The 16795-nt window shown below is 43.8% G+C and overlaps 2 protein-coding genes across 4 annotated transcripts in view; one reads left to right on the top strand and one right to left on the bottom strand.

The window, feature by feature from the left end:
- atm (ATM serine/threonine kinase) overlaps positions 1–16795 on the bottom strand; it is a 103488-nt gene that overhangs the window by 28307 nt on the left and 58386 nt on the right. For all 3 annotated transcript variants that reach the window (XR_009828239.1, XM_062067315.1, XM_062067314.1), the window contains exons 38-46: positions 15592–15697; positions 15361–15519; positions 15193–15301; positions 6847–6935; positions 6598–6700; positions 3055–3203; positions 1426–1530; positions 1248–1367; positions 952–1186 (exon numbers count right to left, since the gene is read on the bottom strand). Coding sequence is in view for 2 of the 3 variants with exons in the window: in XM_062067315.1 (XP_061923299.1) it covers positions 952–1186; positions 1248–1367; positions 1426–1530; positions 3055–3203; positions 6598–6700; positions 6847–6935; positions 15193–15301; positions 15361–15519; positions 15592–15697 (1175 nt within the window). In the remaining variant the exon portion in view is untranslated. The remainder of the gene's footprint in view (positions 1–951; positions 1187–1247; positions 1368–1425; positions 1531–3054; positions 3204–6597; positions 6701–6846; positions 6936–15192; positions 15302–15360; positions 15520–15591; positions 15698–16795) is intronic.
- Positions 9564–13101, top strand: LOC133663095 (uncharacterized protein K02A2.6-like). The gene is made up of 2 exons (XM_062067313.1): positions 9564–12854; positions 12920–13101. The coding sequence occupies exons 1-2, from the start codon at positions 9807–9809 to the stop codon at positions 12956–12958; spliced, it is 3087 nt and encodes a 1028-aa protein (XP_061923297.1). The 5' UTR covers positions 9564–9806; the 3' UTR covers positions 12959–13101.

Genomic DNA, 16795 nt, shown 5'->3' with positions numbered 1-16795 from the left:
TGGTCCTAGTAGCATGCAGACCAGACAATATGACGTGTCAGTGGTCCTAGTAGCGTGCAGACCAGACAATATGACGTGTCAGTGGTCCTAGTAGCGTGCAGACCAGACAATATGACGTGTCAGTGGTCCTAGTAGCATGCAGACCAGACAATATGACGTGTCAGTGGTCCTAGTAGCGTGCAGACCAGACAATATGACGTGTCAGTGGTCCTAGTAGCATGCAGACCAGACAATATGACGTGTCAGTGGTCCTAGTAGCGTGCAGACCAGACAATATGACGTGTCAGTGGTCCTAGTAGCGTGCAGACCAGACAATATGACGTGTCAGTGGTCCTAGTAGCGTGCAGACCAGACAATATGACGTGTCAGTGTTCCTAGTAGCGTGCAGACCAGACAATATGACGTGTCAGTGGTCCTAGTAGCGTGCAGACCAGACAATATGACGTGTGGGTGGTCCTAGTAGCGTGCACACCAGACAAATGGCCCTAATATGGAAATAGAATGAACAGAAGTAACACGGACCTTTGCAACCATGTCTCTTATCGGATTATGTTCCACAGAATGAAACAAGTACATCCTCCAAGTCTGCTGATTCATCGTATTTCCCAGGGGTTGCAGGTTTGAATACTGAGCAGGTGTTTGCGGAGACCCTACCTGAGCAGGTCTTTGTGGAGACCCTACCTGAGCAGGTCTTTGTGGAGACCCTACCTGAGCAGGTCTTTGTGGAGACCCTACCTGAGCAGGTCTTTGTGGAGACCCTACCTGAGCAGGTCTTTGCGGAGACCCTACCTGAGCAGGTCTTTGTGGAGACTCTACCTAAGCAGGTCTTTGTGGAGACCCTACCTGAGCAGGTGCTTGTGGAGACCCTACCTGAGCAGGTCTTTGTGGAGACCCTACCTGAGCAGGTCTTTGTGGAGACCCTACCTGAGCAGGTGCTTGTGGAGACCCTACCTGAGTATTTCCAGCTTTACGCGCCAGCCTGCAGAGCTCCAGCAGGTGGTCAGTGAGCACGGAGCCGAGGTACTGGTTCCGGTCGGCGTCCAGCGCCTTGGACATCAGGAGGTGGTGGGACACGGAGCGCACGGCCAGGATGGGCTCCACCAGAGCAAAGTCGCTGTCGGCCAGCAGCTGGGAGTGTGTCCTCCACTGGTCACACAAGTCCTTCACGGCCAGGTCGGAGAAGGTTCTGTGGGTGACAAACACAACTTGGATCCTTCAGGACTTGTTCAGCCATGTTGTTGCATCACCTGGAGAAAAGCAGCTTGGCGCTCTCCAGCTCCCTGATGCTCTGCAGGTTCCTGAGTGCCGGGTACAGAGACCACACGGCCTCCAGACTGCCTCGACACAGCTCCTCCACCTCGCCGCTCCTGTGTGAGGAAACTGTTCAAGTCGTCTGATGTTTTCCCGCCAGGAAGTGCGCCTCACCTGGCCTGTTTGAGGGTGTGATCCAACACCGAGAACTCGCCGTCCTTCAGGGCTTGCAAGGCGCAGAACACCGACTCGTGAAAGCCTGCTCTGCATTTGTCACTCCTGGGGACACAAAATAGGTTTCAGTGACCAGTAGGTCATGATGAAGAAGTGAAGGTCCTTGAACAAGAACCAGTAGGTCATTATGAAGAAGTGAAGGTCCTTGAACAAGAACCAGTAGGTCATTAAGAATAAGTGAAGGTCCTTGAACAAGAACCAGTAGGTCATTAAGAATAAGTGAAGGTCCTTGAACAAGAACCAGTAGGTCATTAAGAAGAAGTGAAGGTCCTTGAACAAGAACCAGTAGGTCATTATGAAGAAGTGAAGGTCCTTGAACAAGAACCAGTAGGTCATTAAGAATAAGTGAAGGTCCTTGAACAAGAACCAGTAGGTCATTATGAAGAAGTGAAGGTCCTTGAACAAGAACCAGTAGGTCATTAAGAATAAGTGAAGGTCCTTGAACAAGAACCAGTAGGTCATTAAGAATAAGTGAAGGTCCTTGAACAAGAACCAGTTGGTCATTAAGAAGAAGTGAAGGTCCTTGAACAAGAACCAGTAGGTCATTATGAAGAAGTGAAGGTCCTTGAACAAGAACCAGTAGGTCATTAAGAATAAGTGAAGGTCCTTGAACAAGAACCAGTAGGTCATTATGAAGAAGTGAAGGTCCTTGAACAAGAACCAGTAGGTCATTAAGAATAAGTGAAGGTCCTTGAACAAGAACCAGTAGGTCATTATGAAGAAGTGAAGGTCCTTGAACAAGAACCAGTAGGTCATTAAGAAGAAGTGAAGGTCCTTGAACAAGAACAGTAGGTCATTAAGAAGAAGTGAAGGTCCTTGAACAAGAACCAGTAGGTCATTAAGAAGAAGTGAAGGTCCTTGAACAAGAACCAGTAGGTCATTATGAAGAAGTGAAGGTCCTTGAACAAGAACCAGTAGGTCATTATGAAGAAGTGAAGGTCCTTGAACAAGAACCAGTAGGTCATTAAGAAGAAGTGAAGGTCCTTGAACAAGAACCAGTAGGTCATTAAGAATAAGTGAAGGTCCTTGAACAAGAACCATAGGTCATGATGAAGAAGTGAAGGTCCTTGAACAAGAATCAGTAGGTCATGATGAAGAAGTGAAGGTCCTTGAACAAGAACCATAGGTCATGATGAAGAAGTGAAGGTCCTTGAACAAGAACCAGTAGGTCATTATGAAGAAGTGAAGGTCCTTGAACAAGAACCAGTAGGTCATTATGAAGAAGTGAAGGTCCTTGGACAAGAACCAGTAGGTCATTATGAAGAAGTGAAGGTCCTTGAACAAGAACCATAGGTCATGATGAAGAAGTGAAGGTCCTTGAACAAGAACCATTGGTCATGATGAAGAAGTGAAGGTCCTTGAACAAGAACCATAGGTCACGATGAAGAAGTGAAGGTCCTTGAACAAGAACCAGTAGGTCATTAAGAAGAAGTGAAGGTCCTTGAACAAGAACCATAGGTCATTATGAAGAAGTGAAGGTCCTTGAACAAGAACCAGTAGGTCATTATGAAGAAGTGAAGGTCCTTGAACAAGAACCATAGGTCATGATGAAGAAGTGAAGGTCCTCACCTCTCCGACAGGTGACAGTCCCACTGAGTAGTTCTCCAGGCGGCCTGGAAGCGCAGCTCTCTCAGCTCAGCTCCCCACTCCACACCTTCACTCTCCAGACCCTTCAGGTAGGTGCTGAGGATGCTGCTCAGACCAAAGTTCTGCAGGCCCTGTGAGACCATAGCAAGGTGAGAAACTCTGCTGGAAATGAAAAACACTTCTAGAAAAACTTGTGATAAGAAGACCAACGGTGCTGGGAACCACTCTTAGCTCCATGCTAACAAGATGGTTTGTAAACACAATTACAGGTGTTCTCAGGTGAGTGAATACAGTACAATATTACAATGCCAACGATTGCGTCGCGGGCCATTAAAAAAATTAGCCACGGGCCGCACTTTGGACACCCCCGCTCTAAAGTCTTCTAATCCTGGTTAGACCACCACCATTTATACAGATAATCCTGGTTAGACCACCACCACTTATACAGATAAGGTGTCGGGGGGGTGTGAGAAAACAGATCATGTCAGGGTTTCCCCTAGATTGCCAAAATACCTGTGGCGGTGGGGGCGTGGTTAGGGGTGTGGTCAATATGACATCATCACATGATTTGCTGTGATGAAAATATTCTTTAAAAAGGCAAACACAAAAGTGAATATACATTTAAAACACATCTGTTACTATTAAAGGCCTACTGAAAGCCACTACTAGCGACCACGCAGTCTGATAGTTTATATATCAATGATGACATCTTAACATTGCCACACATGCCAATACGGCCGGGTTAACTTATAAAGTGACATTTTAAATTTCCCGCCACACTTCCGCTTGAAAAAGCCTTCGAAGGATGACGTATGCACGTGACGTAGCCCGGGGAACAGAGGTATGCCTTCTCCATTGAATACAATACAAAAAAGCTCTGTTTTCATTTCATAATTCCACAGTATTCTGGACATCTGTGTTGGTGAATCTTTTGCAATTTGTTTAATGAACAATGGAGGCTGCAAAAAAGAACGTTGTAGGTGGCTGTAGCAACACAAGGACCACTTACTCGGATAGCAGACGCCTAGCCGATGCTAGCAGACGCCTAGCCGATGCTAGCAGACCCACCGCACGGATGATCTGGTGAAGTCCTTCGTCGCGCCGTCAATCGCTGGAACGCAGGTGAGCACGGGTGTTGCTGAGCAAAGCAGATGAGGGCTGGCTGGCGTAGGTGGAGCGCTAATGTTTTTATCATAGCTCTGTGAGCTCCGGTTGCTAAGTTAGCCTTAGCGTCGTTAGCAACAGCATTGTTAAGCTTTGCCAGGCTGAGATCTATTAACCGTGTAGTTACATGTCCATGGTTTAATAGTATTGTCGATCTTCTGTCTATCCTTCCAGTCAGGGATTTATTTATTTTGTTTCTATCTGCATTTGAGACAGATGCTATCACGTTAGCTCATGCTAAAGATGCTAAAGAGCTTCGCCGATGTATTGTCGTGGAGATAAAAGGCACTGTAATGTCCATTTCGCGTTCTCGACTCTCATTTTCAAGAGGATATAGTATCCCAGGTGGTTTAAAATACAAATCAGTGATCCACAATAGAAAAAGGAGAGAGTGTGGAATCCAATGAGCCAGCTTGTACCTAAGTTACGGTCAGAGCGAAAAAAAATATGTATTACACTGCATTCTAGTCCGTCACTCTAACGTTCCTCATCCACGAATCTTTCATCCTCGCTCAAATTAATGGGGTAATCGTCACTTTCACGGTCCAAATCGCTCTAGCTGCGTTGAAAACAATAGGAAAATATGAGGGAGTGAACAACTGACAACGTCACGCTACTTCCGGTAGGGGCAAGGTTATTTTTTTATCAGAGACCAAAAGTTGTGAACTTTATCGTCGATGTTCTCTACTAAATCCTTTCAGCAAAAATATGGCAATATCGCAAAATGATCAAGTATGACACATAGAATGGATCTGCTATCCCCGTTTAAATAAAAAACATTCATTTCAGTAGGCCTTTAAGTATGGTATTAACATATATTTTCTTACTTTATATTGTTTTGTTCTATTTTTAAATTACTTTTGCACAATGTACTTTGTTGAGATTTTTTTTTTTCCTCCAATCCTTTTAGTCACAAATCCGGCATCTATTTCCGGTGTTATTGGAGACTGTACTCGTGCACAACATCGTTTTTTGGAGCACTGCTCAGATGAACAAAATATGTTTTTTGACTGACAAATTTCCGTTGCATCACTAGTCAACGGTGTGCAAATAATAAACTCTATATAGTGTGTTATGATGGTCATTTTTCCCATGGTCATTGAACACACCATGTCAGTGAAAAATGAACAAGTCTTAAAGTGAAGCATGGAGGAATTGGGCCCGTTGTAAGCATAAGATTGGCAATAAAAGATAAAAAAAAGCGTCCGATTTGTTTTCTTCTGGATCGGGGGTCACCAACCTTTTTGAAAGCAAGAGCTACTTCTTGGGTAGTGATTAATGCGAAGGGCTACCAGTTTGATACACACTTCAATAAATTGCCAGAAATAGCCAATTTGCTCAATTTACCTTTAACTCTATGTTATTATTAATAATTAATGATATTTACACTTAATTGAACGGTTTAAAAGAGGAGAAAACACGAACAAAATGACAATTAAATTTTGAAACATAGTTTATCTTCAATTTCGACTCTTTAAAACTCAAAATTCAACCGAAAAAAAGAAGAGAAAAACTTAAAAAAAGAATTTATGGAACATCATTAGTCATTTTTCCTGATTAAGATAATTTTAGAATTTTGATTAAATAGGTTAAAATCCAATCTACACTTTGTTAGAATATATAACAAATTGGACCAAGCTATATTTCTAACAAAGACAAATCATTATTTCTTCTAGATTTTTCAGAACAAACATTTTAAAAGAAATTCAAAAGACTTTGAAATAAGATTTAAATTTGAGTCTACAGATTTTCTAGATTTGCCAGAATAATTTTTTGGAATTTTAATCATAATAAGTTTGAAGAAATATTTCACAAATATTCTTCGTCGAAAAAACAGAAGCTAAAATGAAGAGTTAAATTAAAATGTATTTGTTATTCTTTACAATAAAAAAAAATACATTTACTTGAACATTGATTTAAATTGTCAGGAAAGAAGAGGAAGGAATTTAAAAGGTAAAAAGGTATATGTGTTTAAAAATCCTAAAATCATTTTTAAGGTTGTATTTTTTCTCTAAAATTGTCTTTCTGAAAGTTATAAGAAGCAAAGTAAAAAAAAAAAAAGAATTTATTTAAACAAGTGAAGACCAAGTCTTTAAAATATTTTCTTGGATTTTCAAATTCTATTTGAGTTTTGTCTCTCTTAGAATTAAAAATGTCGGGCAAAGCGAGACCAGCTTGCTAGTAAATAAATACAATTTGAAAAATAGAGGCAGCTCACTGGTAAGTGCTGCTATTTGAGCTATTTTTAGAACAGGCCGGCCTGGCTACTCATCTGGTCCTTACGGGCTACCTGGTGCCCGCGGACACCACGTTGGTGACCCCTGTTGTGGAGGCTATGACATGTAATAAAAGATAACTTGCCTCCACAATCCCCACTTGTCGAGTGGTGTCCGGCAGGGTGGAGTGGAGGTCGTAGGAGCTCAGGGCTTTGCCCCACATACATTCATGCTCGTACGTTCGAATCCTGCGGAAGGAGTTATGCTCATCAGAGAAAGTGTTAAGTACCAAAATGTTTTATTCTGAGGTGTCGAAGTAAAAAATATGTTTAAAATGCTAACTGTGACATCCTGTCGAAGAAATAAATAAGAAATGTGAGTGTCAGGATGTCACCTTGTCAGGGGACTGGTCATGGTCTCTCCACCACACCCATACAGACTGTCAGGCTCGCCGATGCTCCTGTAGACGTCGATCAGCAAGTCCTGCAGCACACACAGGAAGTGACGTCACGCAACACAACTCTTGAGACTGTGAGGAACGCAGACGTGTCGTGTGAATTGTGAGGCGATACAGAAAGTAGCCAACCAGGAAGTGAAAGAAACCATCCATGACTAGATTTTTTTGGAGTTTAGGATTTTTCTTTCCAAAGAGTCCCAAGATCCTTCTCATGTTCCTCCTCCATGTCCTCTAATACGTGCCTCTTCCGCTGTGGTGGTTGGTATCACCGCACTGATACTTATATGTTTCTGTGGTGGTTGGTATCACCGCACTGATACTTATATGTTTCTGTGGTGGTTGGTATCACTGACACTGATACTTCTATGTTTCTGTGGTGGTTGGTATCACCGACACTGATACTTCTATGTTTCTCTGTTGTGGTTGGTATCACTGACACTGATATTTCTATGTTTCTGTGGTGGTTGGTATCACCGACACTGATACTTCTATGTTTCTCTGTTGTGGTTGGTATCACAGACACTGATACTTCTATGTTTCTGTGGTGGTTGGTATCACTGACACTGATACTTCTATGTTTCTCTGTTGTGGTTGGTATCACTGACACTGATACTTCTATGTTTCTGTGGTGGTTGGTATCACTGACACTGATACTTCTGTTTCTCTGTTGTGGTTGGTATCACTGACACTGATACTTATATGTTTCTGTGGTGGTTGGTATCACCGCACTGATACTTCTATGTTTCTGTGGTGGTTGGTATCACTGACACTGATACTTCTATGTTTCTGTGGTGGTTGGTATCACCACACTGATACGTCTATGTTTCTGTGGTGGTTGGTATCACTGTACTGATACTTCTATGTTTCTGTGGTGGTTGGTATCACCGCACTGATACTTCTATGTTTCTGTGGTGATTGGTATCACTGACACTGATACTTCTGTGTTTCTGTGGTAATTGGTATAACCGCACTGATACTTCTATGTTTCTGTGGTGGTTGGTATCACCGCATTGATACTTCTATGTTTCTCTGTTGTGGTTGGTATCACTGACACTGATACTTTTATGTTTCTGTGGTGGTTGGTATCACTGACACTGATATATTTCTGTGGTGGTTGGTATCACTGACACTGATACTTCTATGTTTCTGTGGTGGTTGGTATCACTGACACTGATACTTCTATGTTTCTGTGGTGGTTGGTATCACTGACACTGATACTTCTATGTTTCTGTGGTGGTTGGTATCACTGACACTGATACTTCTATGTTTCTCTGTTGTGGTTGGTATCACTGACACTGATACTTCTATGTTTCTCTGTGGTGGTTGGTATCACTGACACTGATACTTATATGTTTCTGTGGTGGTTGGTATCACCGCACTGATACTTCTATGTTTCTGTGGTGGTTGGTATCACTGACACTGATACTTCTATGTTTCTGTGGTGGTTGGTATCACCACACTGATACATCTATGTTTCTGTGGTGGTTGGTATCACTGTACTGATACTTCTATGTTTCTGTGGTGGTTGGTATCACCGCACTGATACCTCTATGTTTCTGTGGTGATTGGTATCACTGACACTGATACTTCTGTGTTTCTGTGGTAATTGGTATAACCGCACTGATACTTCTATGTTTCTGTGGTGGTTGGTATCACTGACACTGATACTTCTATGTTTCTGTGGTGGTTGGTATCACCACACTGATACGTCTATGTTTCTGTGGTGGTTGGTATCACTGTACTGATACTTCTATGTTTCTGTGGTGGTTGGTATCACCGCACTGATACTTCTATGTTTCTGTGGTGATTGGTATCACTGACACTGATACTTCTGTGTTTCTGTGGTAATTGGTATAACCGCACTGATACTTCTATGTTTCTGTGGTGGTTGGTATCACCGCATTGATACTTCTATGTTTCTCTGTTGTGGTTGGTATCACTGACACTGATACTTTTGTGTTTCTGTGGTGGTTGGTATCACTGACACTGATATATTTCTGTGGTGGTTGGTATCACTGACACTGATACTTCTATGTTTCTGTGGTGGTTGGTATCACTGACACTGATACTTCTATGTTTCTGTGGTGGTTGGTATCACTGACACTGATACTTCTATGTTTCTGTGGTGGTTGGTATCACTGACACTGATACTTCTATGTTTCTGTGGTGGTTGGTATCACTGACACTGATACTTCTATGTTTCTCTGTTGTGGTTGGTATCACTGACACTGATACTTCTATGTTTCTCTGTGGTGGTTGGTATCACTGACACTGATACTTATATGTTTCTGTGGTGGTTGGTATCACCGCACTGATACTTCTATGTTTCTGTGGTGGTTGGTATCACTGACACTGATACTTCTATGTTTCTGTGGTGGTTGGTATCACCACACTGATACGTCTATGTTTCTGTGGTGGTTGGTATCACTGTACTGATACTTCTATGTTTCTGTGGTGGTTGGTATCACCGCACTGATACCTCTATGTTTCTGTGGTGATTGGTATCACTGACACTGATACTTCTGTGTTTCTGTGGTAATTGGTATAACCGCACTGATACTTCTATGTTTCTGTGGTGGTTGGTGTAGTGGTAGGCTATGCCTACATATCCCAGGGTACTTTGGGGCTGGGACTGACTTCCTGAATGACTAGTAAACATGACAGCAACGCTACCTCTCTGTGTCCCTGAGCCATTCTTTATACATGGTGTCAGAGAGTGAAAAAGAACTCAAAAGTTATAACTTTATACTCCTGTGAAGCGGTGGATGTTATCTCTTCATGAATATAGCCTGGAGGAAGCTCAGTGCTGACAATAAAAACGGAGATAAGTGAAGAAAAGTTGCTAAGCTAGCGGAGCTACACAAACCTTTCCTGATCGACAACTAAGGGAATATACAATGGCATCTACACAAATATCACACCCAGAACCATTTGACTTCTTAAATCCGTCAGGATGGCCAAGATGGATCAGAAGGTTTGAGAGATTTCGTGTTGTATCGGGATTAACAGAGAAAGAAGAGGAGTATCAGGTGAATTCACTTCTCTATGCTATGGGAGATGCAGCAGATGATATTTTGGCAGTTTTACCGTTGACTGATGAAAACAAAAAGAAGTATGATACAGTTAAAGAAGCATTTGAGCAGCACTGTGTGGGAAAACACAATGTGATTTTTGAAAGGGCCCAGTTTAACATGAGGTTCCAACAAGATGGAGAGAGTGCAGAAGCATTCATCACCACTGTGCACAAGTTAGCAGAACATTGTAAATATAGAGATCTGAAGGAAGAGCTAATAAGAGACAGAATTGTGGTTGGAATAAATGACAGGAGGCTGTCAGAACAGCTACAGATGGACTCAGAATTGACCCTGGTGAAGACAATACAAAGAGTGAGACAAAGTGAAACTGTTAAGAAACAACAGACATTAATGTACAACACTGCTGGAGAAGGAGACTCCAAGATAAATTTAGATGCTGTTCAGACAAGGTTTCAGCGCCTGGGGAAAAAGCCTCAACACTCAAACAAAGGCCAAAGGTCAGACACTCAAGGAGAAAAAGAGTGTGGCCGATGTGGAAAAGGACGCAGACATGCATGGAAAGACTGCCCAGCTAAAGATGTAGAATGTCGCAAGTGTCGCAAAATTGGACATTATGCAGTGGCCTGTTTCAGAGGGAAAGCAGTAAACACAGTCACAGAGTGCCAGTCAGACGGTGACAATGATCAGGAGGACTATGCTTTTCTAGGTGAGGTGCAAACACAGACTACAAGGCCTTGGATGGAAAATATACTACTCAACGGGGAAGCCATTAATTTTAAAATCGACACAGGAGCTGACGTGACATCCATACCGGAAAGTGTCTTTAAACCAACACGAGATGGCAAGTTGGAGAAACCACTTAAGAAACTGTTTGGACCGGGACGCAACCCCCTGAATGTAAAGGGCTGTTTCCAGGGGAAAATGCTGGCAAAAGGCCTCTTTACAGACCAACATGTTTATGTTGTGGCAGGACTGACACAACCACTTCTGGGACTACCAGCCATAGAGGCCATGCAACTGGTTCACAGAGCAGAGGCTGTCACAGCGACACAGCCTGAAACAGATTTCAAAGCAGCGTATCCAGCGGTGTTCCATGGGCTTGGTGAGCTGAAGGAGCCGTACCGCATAGAGCTGAAAAAAGGAGCGACACCTTATGCTCTCTCAACACCCAGACGGGTCCCACTGCCACTGAGAGAGAAAGTGCGTGAAGAACTGGATAGAATGGAAACTATGGGAGTCATATCAAAAGTGACAGAACCAACGGCTTGGTGCTCTGGAATGGTTGTGGTTCCAAAACCAAAGCAGGACAAACTCAGGATCTGTGTAGATCTCACAAAGCTAAACAAAGCAGTGAAAAGAGAACGCCATATTCTTCCTTCCGTCGACCAAACACTTGCGATGATGTCAGAGGCAAAGGTTTTCACAAAACTAGATGCTCGATCTGGATTTTGGCAAATCCCATTAACCCCAAAATCACGACCATTAACCACATTCATCACTCCTTTTGGGAGATATCTGTTCAACCGCCTGCCCTTTGGGATCAAATCCGCTCCAGAACATTTTCAAAGAAGGATGTCACAAATGTTGGAGGATTTTGAGGGCGTGCTGTGTCATGCAGATGATGTTCTTGTGTATGGCCGTGACAGACAGGAACATGACCAAACACTGCACAGTGTGCTCCAGAAAATGCAGGAGGAAGGCCTCACTTTGAACGAGAAGTGTGAGTTTGCTAAGGAGCACATGATCTTTGTTGGTCACAAGGTTTCGGCAAAAGGCATCGAGCCCGACCCAAACAAAACAAAAGCGATTCTTCAGATGCCAGAGCCTGAATGCGCGGAGGATGTGCGCCGCCTAATAGGCATGGCAAATTACCTGTCCAAATTCTTGCCACAACTGGCTACTGTCACCGTGCCCCTGAAAGACCTACTGAGGGAGAAAAATGAGTGGGTCTGGGGGGAACCTCAACAGACTGCTTTTCAAAAGCTGAAAGAAGGACTGAGCTCACCGACAGCACTTGCTAAATATTCAAATGCAGCAGAGACTCAAGTAGCAGCAGATGCATCAGCATACGGAATAGGTGCTGTTCTCACGCAGAAACAGGCTGATGGCTCATGGCAACCAGTGACGTTTATTTCAAGAGGACTGACAGATACAGAGAAGCGCTATGCGCAGATTGAAAAGGAGGCGCTGGCAGCAACATGGGCGTGCGAAAGACTGACCTCCTACGTGCAGGGTCTACACTTCACACTCCTGACAGACCATAAGCCCCTGGTCCCACTGTTGAGCACCAGAGGTTTGGATGATCTGCCACCAAGGGTTCTGAGATTTCGTCTGCGACTCCTGAGGTATGATTATGACATTGTTCATGTCCCAGGGAAAAACCTCATCACTGCAGACACGCTGTCTAGAGCGCCGCTTCAGGACAAGATGTCACCTGGTGACTTGGAACTTGAAAGAGAGGTCCAGGTGTTTGTGAATACTGTTGTGTCCTCACTCCCCGCTACAGACACACGATTGGAAGAAATTAAACGGGCACAACAAGCAGATGAAACATGCAAAACAGTGTCACACTACTGTCTGACAGAATGGCCGGAAAAACACACGCTGAGGCCAGACGTTGCCCCCTACTGGAAGGTCAGAGCAGACCTGTATCTTGCAGATGACCTTCTCATGAAAGGCGAGAGACTGGTGATACCACAAGCACTCAGAAGGGAGATCATGACTAAACTTCACGAAGGTCATCAAGGAATCTCCAAATGTCGCTCTAGAGCCAAGGAATCGGTATGGTGGCCTGGAATCACTGCCCACATCAGAGAGGCAGTGGACCAGTGTGAAACGTGCCAAAAATATAGAATCCAGTACAGAGAGCCGCTGATGGAGACCACAGTACCAGATCGCCCATGGCAAAAGGTGGGGATGGACCTGTTTGAATGGAGCAAAAAGACTTACCTGCTTATTGTTGATTATTTTTCTAGGTACATCGAGGTGGCAGAGCTCAGAGTTACGACATCTGAGGCCACCATTGGAGCTGTGAAAGATGCTTTTAGTCATCATGGTTACGCACAGACCGTGGTTTCTGACAATGGGCCCCAGTTTTCGTCGGAGGCATTCAGAGCATTTGCAAAAGAGTGCAGCTTCACACATGTCACGAGCAGTCCTCGCTACCCACAAGCGAATGGTGAAGCGGAGCGTGCTGTTCAAACTGTCAAGAAGCTGTGGGAAAAAGACACTGACCAAGTCAGGGCACTACTGGCATACAGAGCCACACCGCTAGAGCACGGATTCTCACCAGCGCAGTTGCTGATGGGGAGGAACCTGCGCACATCACTGCCGCAGCCTTCAAGCAAGCTGGACCCTAAATGGCCCGAGCTGCAGGAGTTTCGCCAGAAGGATGAGGAAGGGCGACGCAAGCAAGCTGCAAACTACAACCACCACCACCGTTCCCGTGCGCTCCCAGAGCTCCCGTCTGGACAGAAAGTGTGGGTCACCACGGAAGCGACCCCTGGGACTGTATTGGGAAATGCCCACACACCAAGGTCATACTTGGTAGAGACTGACAGGGGCGTTCTGAGGAGAAACAGAATCCACCTCAGAGCCACAGGTACTCCTCCTGGACAACCACAAGTCACCAGGTCAGGCAGAGTGACAAAGGCTCCTGAGAGACTTGATTTGTAGAACTCTAAAGTATTTCAAGTTCTTGTTTGTGAAAAAAAAAAAAAAAAAAAAAAAAAAAAAAAAAAAAAAAAAAAGAAGTGTAAGCGAAAGATGATTGTAATACTATGTCAGAGTTATTCATTTACAGTGGTCTAAGTTCATCTAAAATGTTTGAATAAGTTTGCTTATTAGTTTGTGTTTGAATATGTTGTTGCTGAACTAAGAAGGGGAGGTGTAGTGGTAGGCTATGCCTACATATCCCAGGGTACTTTGGGGCTGGGACTGACTTCCTGAATGACTAGTAAACATGACAGCAACGCTACCTCTCTGTGTCCCTGAGCCATTCTTTATACAGTTGGTATCACCGCATTGATACTTCTATGTTTCTCTGTTGTGGTTGGTATCACTGACACTGATACTTTTATGTTTCTGTGGTGGTTGGTATCACTGACACTGATATATTTATGTGGTGGTTGGTATCACTGACACTGATACTTCTATGTTTCTGTGGTGGTTGGTATCACTGACACTGATACTTCTATGTTTCTGTGGTGGTTGGTATCACTGACACTGATACTTCTATGTTTCTGTGGTGGTTGGTATCACTGACACTGATACTTCTATGTTTCTCTGTTGTGGTTGGTATCACTGACACTGATACTTCTATGTTTCTCTGTTGTGGTTGGTATCACTGACACTGATACTTCTATGTTTCTCTGTTGTGGTTGGTATCACTGACACTGATACTTCTATGTTACTGTGGTGGTTGGTATCACTGACACTGATACTTCTATGTTTCTGTGGTGGTTGGTATCACTGACACTGATACTTCTATGTTTCTGTGGTGGTTGGTATCACTGACACTGATACTTCTATGTTTCTCTGTTGTGGTTGGTATCACTGACACTGATACTTCTATGTTACTGTGGTGGTTGGTATCACTGACACTGATACTTCTATGTTACTGTGGTGGTTGGTATCACTGACACTGATACTTCTATGTTTCTGTGGTGGTTGGTATCACTGACACTGATACTTCTATGTTTCTGTGGTGGTTGGTATCACTGTACTAATACTTCTATGTTTCTGTGGTGGTTGGTATCACTGACACTGATACTTCCATGTTTCTGTGGTGGTTGGTATCACTGTACTAATACTTCTATGTTTCTGTGGTGGTTGGTATCACTGACACTGATACTTCCATGTTTCTGTGGTGGTTGGTATCACTGTACTAATACTTCTATGTTTCTGTGGTGGTTGGTATCACTGACACTGATACATCTATGTTTCTGCTCTACTGAATAAAAAGAGGAGCGCGTGGGCTGTTCCTCAGAGCGTAGGGTGAGACTGTAACTGAGTGTGCAGCTCCATGCGTTCTCCTCATTAGCAAAATTGAACTCTGTCTCTGCCTGATTCCTTGCTTCTTGTTCTGTTTAATAGATACTTTGGTGCTTAAACCTGACAGTAACTACTTTTACTTGTATCTTTATTTATGATCATGATTTCTGGTTATGCTGTAACATCTGTAGCTGATAAAAACATCTCTAACGGTTCATCAAAAGTTGAAGTGTGAAGGAACCTTGAGAGAACTGACCTGCAGGCTGATGTTGGTGTCCTCCATGCTTCTCTCAGTCAGACTGCAGATGGTGCCGTGCTGGCTGTTCTCTTCAAAGTCCATCTTACGCGTGGCCCTGCCTTTGGTCCTAAACAGAGGAGATGATCCATCAGGCCACATGGCACCGTGGGGAAAGTGGGTGCCTACCTGCGGCTCTCCTCCAAACTCAGCTTGATCTTGTCTACGTAGACCTCGGTGTAGAGCAGGGCTGTGAAGTGAGCCGAGCACGACTGAGCAGCTTTGGCCACCTGCAGGTAGTTGAGGTCCAGCCAGAAGTTGGAGTCGCAGACTGTGCCACAAGACTTGCTGGATGCAAAGTTCCACGTTAGCAAAATAATCCCTGCGGACGTAGGAAGAGTTTGGGGTGAAAACACCAACCTGGCAGAGCCCAGAGGTCTGTGCTGGTGTCTCAGGTAGTCCACCACGGCCAGCATGGTGCGCAGCGACGCCGTGTCCAGAGATCCTGGGCTGGCAGTGTCCGTCTCTGTGGGGATTATTTATGTTCATGACAAATATTATCATCACTCTCCGTCTGCTTCAAGAGGAACGCCACTTTTTGGAATCATTCACAATCCTAGCACCTTACAAGAACACACGTTTTTATTTTTTTATGCATTCTAAATTATAATACACGGCAAGTAAGAGGTGGCCAACGACGCAGCTAAAGGGACTACACTACCGTGCCCTTAAAGTCTTCTAAAAAAAAAAAAAAAAACGCCAACAATCCTCCATTTACATGTGGTGACCTGAATATTAACAAGTACCGTATTTCCTTGAATTGGCGCCGGGAATATGGTATTCGCATGCCTTGAATTACAGCCGGGTCAAACTCGTTTCGCAAAATAATTAGCGCATGCTTGGCACTTCCGCCGGGTCAAATATGAGTCATTAAACGACTCCCGCCTCCTGGTGGTAGAGGGCGCTAGTGATCCTTTTTGCGACTGCTGGTACTGCAGAAAACCGGTGCTGCAGAAGAAGACAACATGCAGCAAGAGTGCGCAGCCATTGTTTTTACCATGGAGGATTACATATCTAAAATAAAAACAGTTTTCTAAACTGGACTTTCAATCGAAGCAGGAGGTAATACTTAAAAGGAAGATTTACATCAAGACAGAGAGACTTTTAAAACTGAAGAAAGATAAGGAAGTCTTCTATATCTATGCTTTTCTTCAAAAGGAGCTGGCATGGACTCATTTATACCTAAAGGTAAGACAATAATAACGGGTTTTTTAATTAAATGTGCTTTTCATGATAAGGTAAGCGCCGGAGTGAGAAGAGGTTTTAAAATAATTAGCGCATGCTTGGCCATCCCGCAGGCTTCTGGTAAGCGCCAGAGTGACAGGAGGTTTTAAATCAATTAGCGCCCCTGCGGCTATTTAAGGAAATACGGTACTAGTGATATTGTTATTATAAGCGCTAACACAGACGGATTATTTTAGCCGACCTAACTAGCTTATGCTGCTATATGGACATATCGAGCTGCTGCATGGCCTATGAGTTGGTGAGAGTTCATTGTAGATGATAAATCATGTCTCTCACCTGGATAGTAGAAGGTTGTGGACATAAACACACAAGTTGGTCA

Source organism: Entelurus aequoreus, linkage group LG13 (assembly GCF_033978785.1).
Source record: "Entelurus aequoreus isolate RoL-2023_Sb linkage group LG13, RoL_Eaeq_v1.1, whole genome shotgun sequence".
NCBI lineage: Eukaryota > Metazoa > Chordata > Actinopteri > Syngnathiformes > Syngnathidae > Entelurus > Entelurus aequoreus.
The sequence above is the reverse complement of the archived record's forward strand: the minus strand, read 5'-3'. Positions and strand labels throughout refer to the sequence as shown.

Bases quoted from the DNA above. Each gene is read 5' to 3' on its own strand.
- LOC133663095 (XM_062067313.1), top strand. From the start codon at position 9,807: ATGGCATCTACACAAATATCACACCCAGAACCATTTGACTTCTTAAAT. The intron at 12,855-12,919 runs GTGGGGATGGAC...TTATTTTTCTAG, and splicing joins CAGATCGCCCATGGCAAAAG to GTACATCGAGGTGGCAGAGC.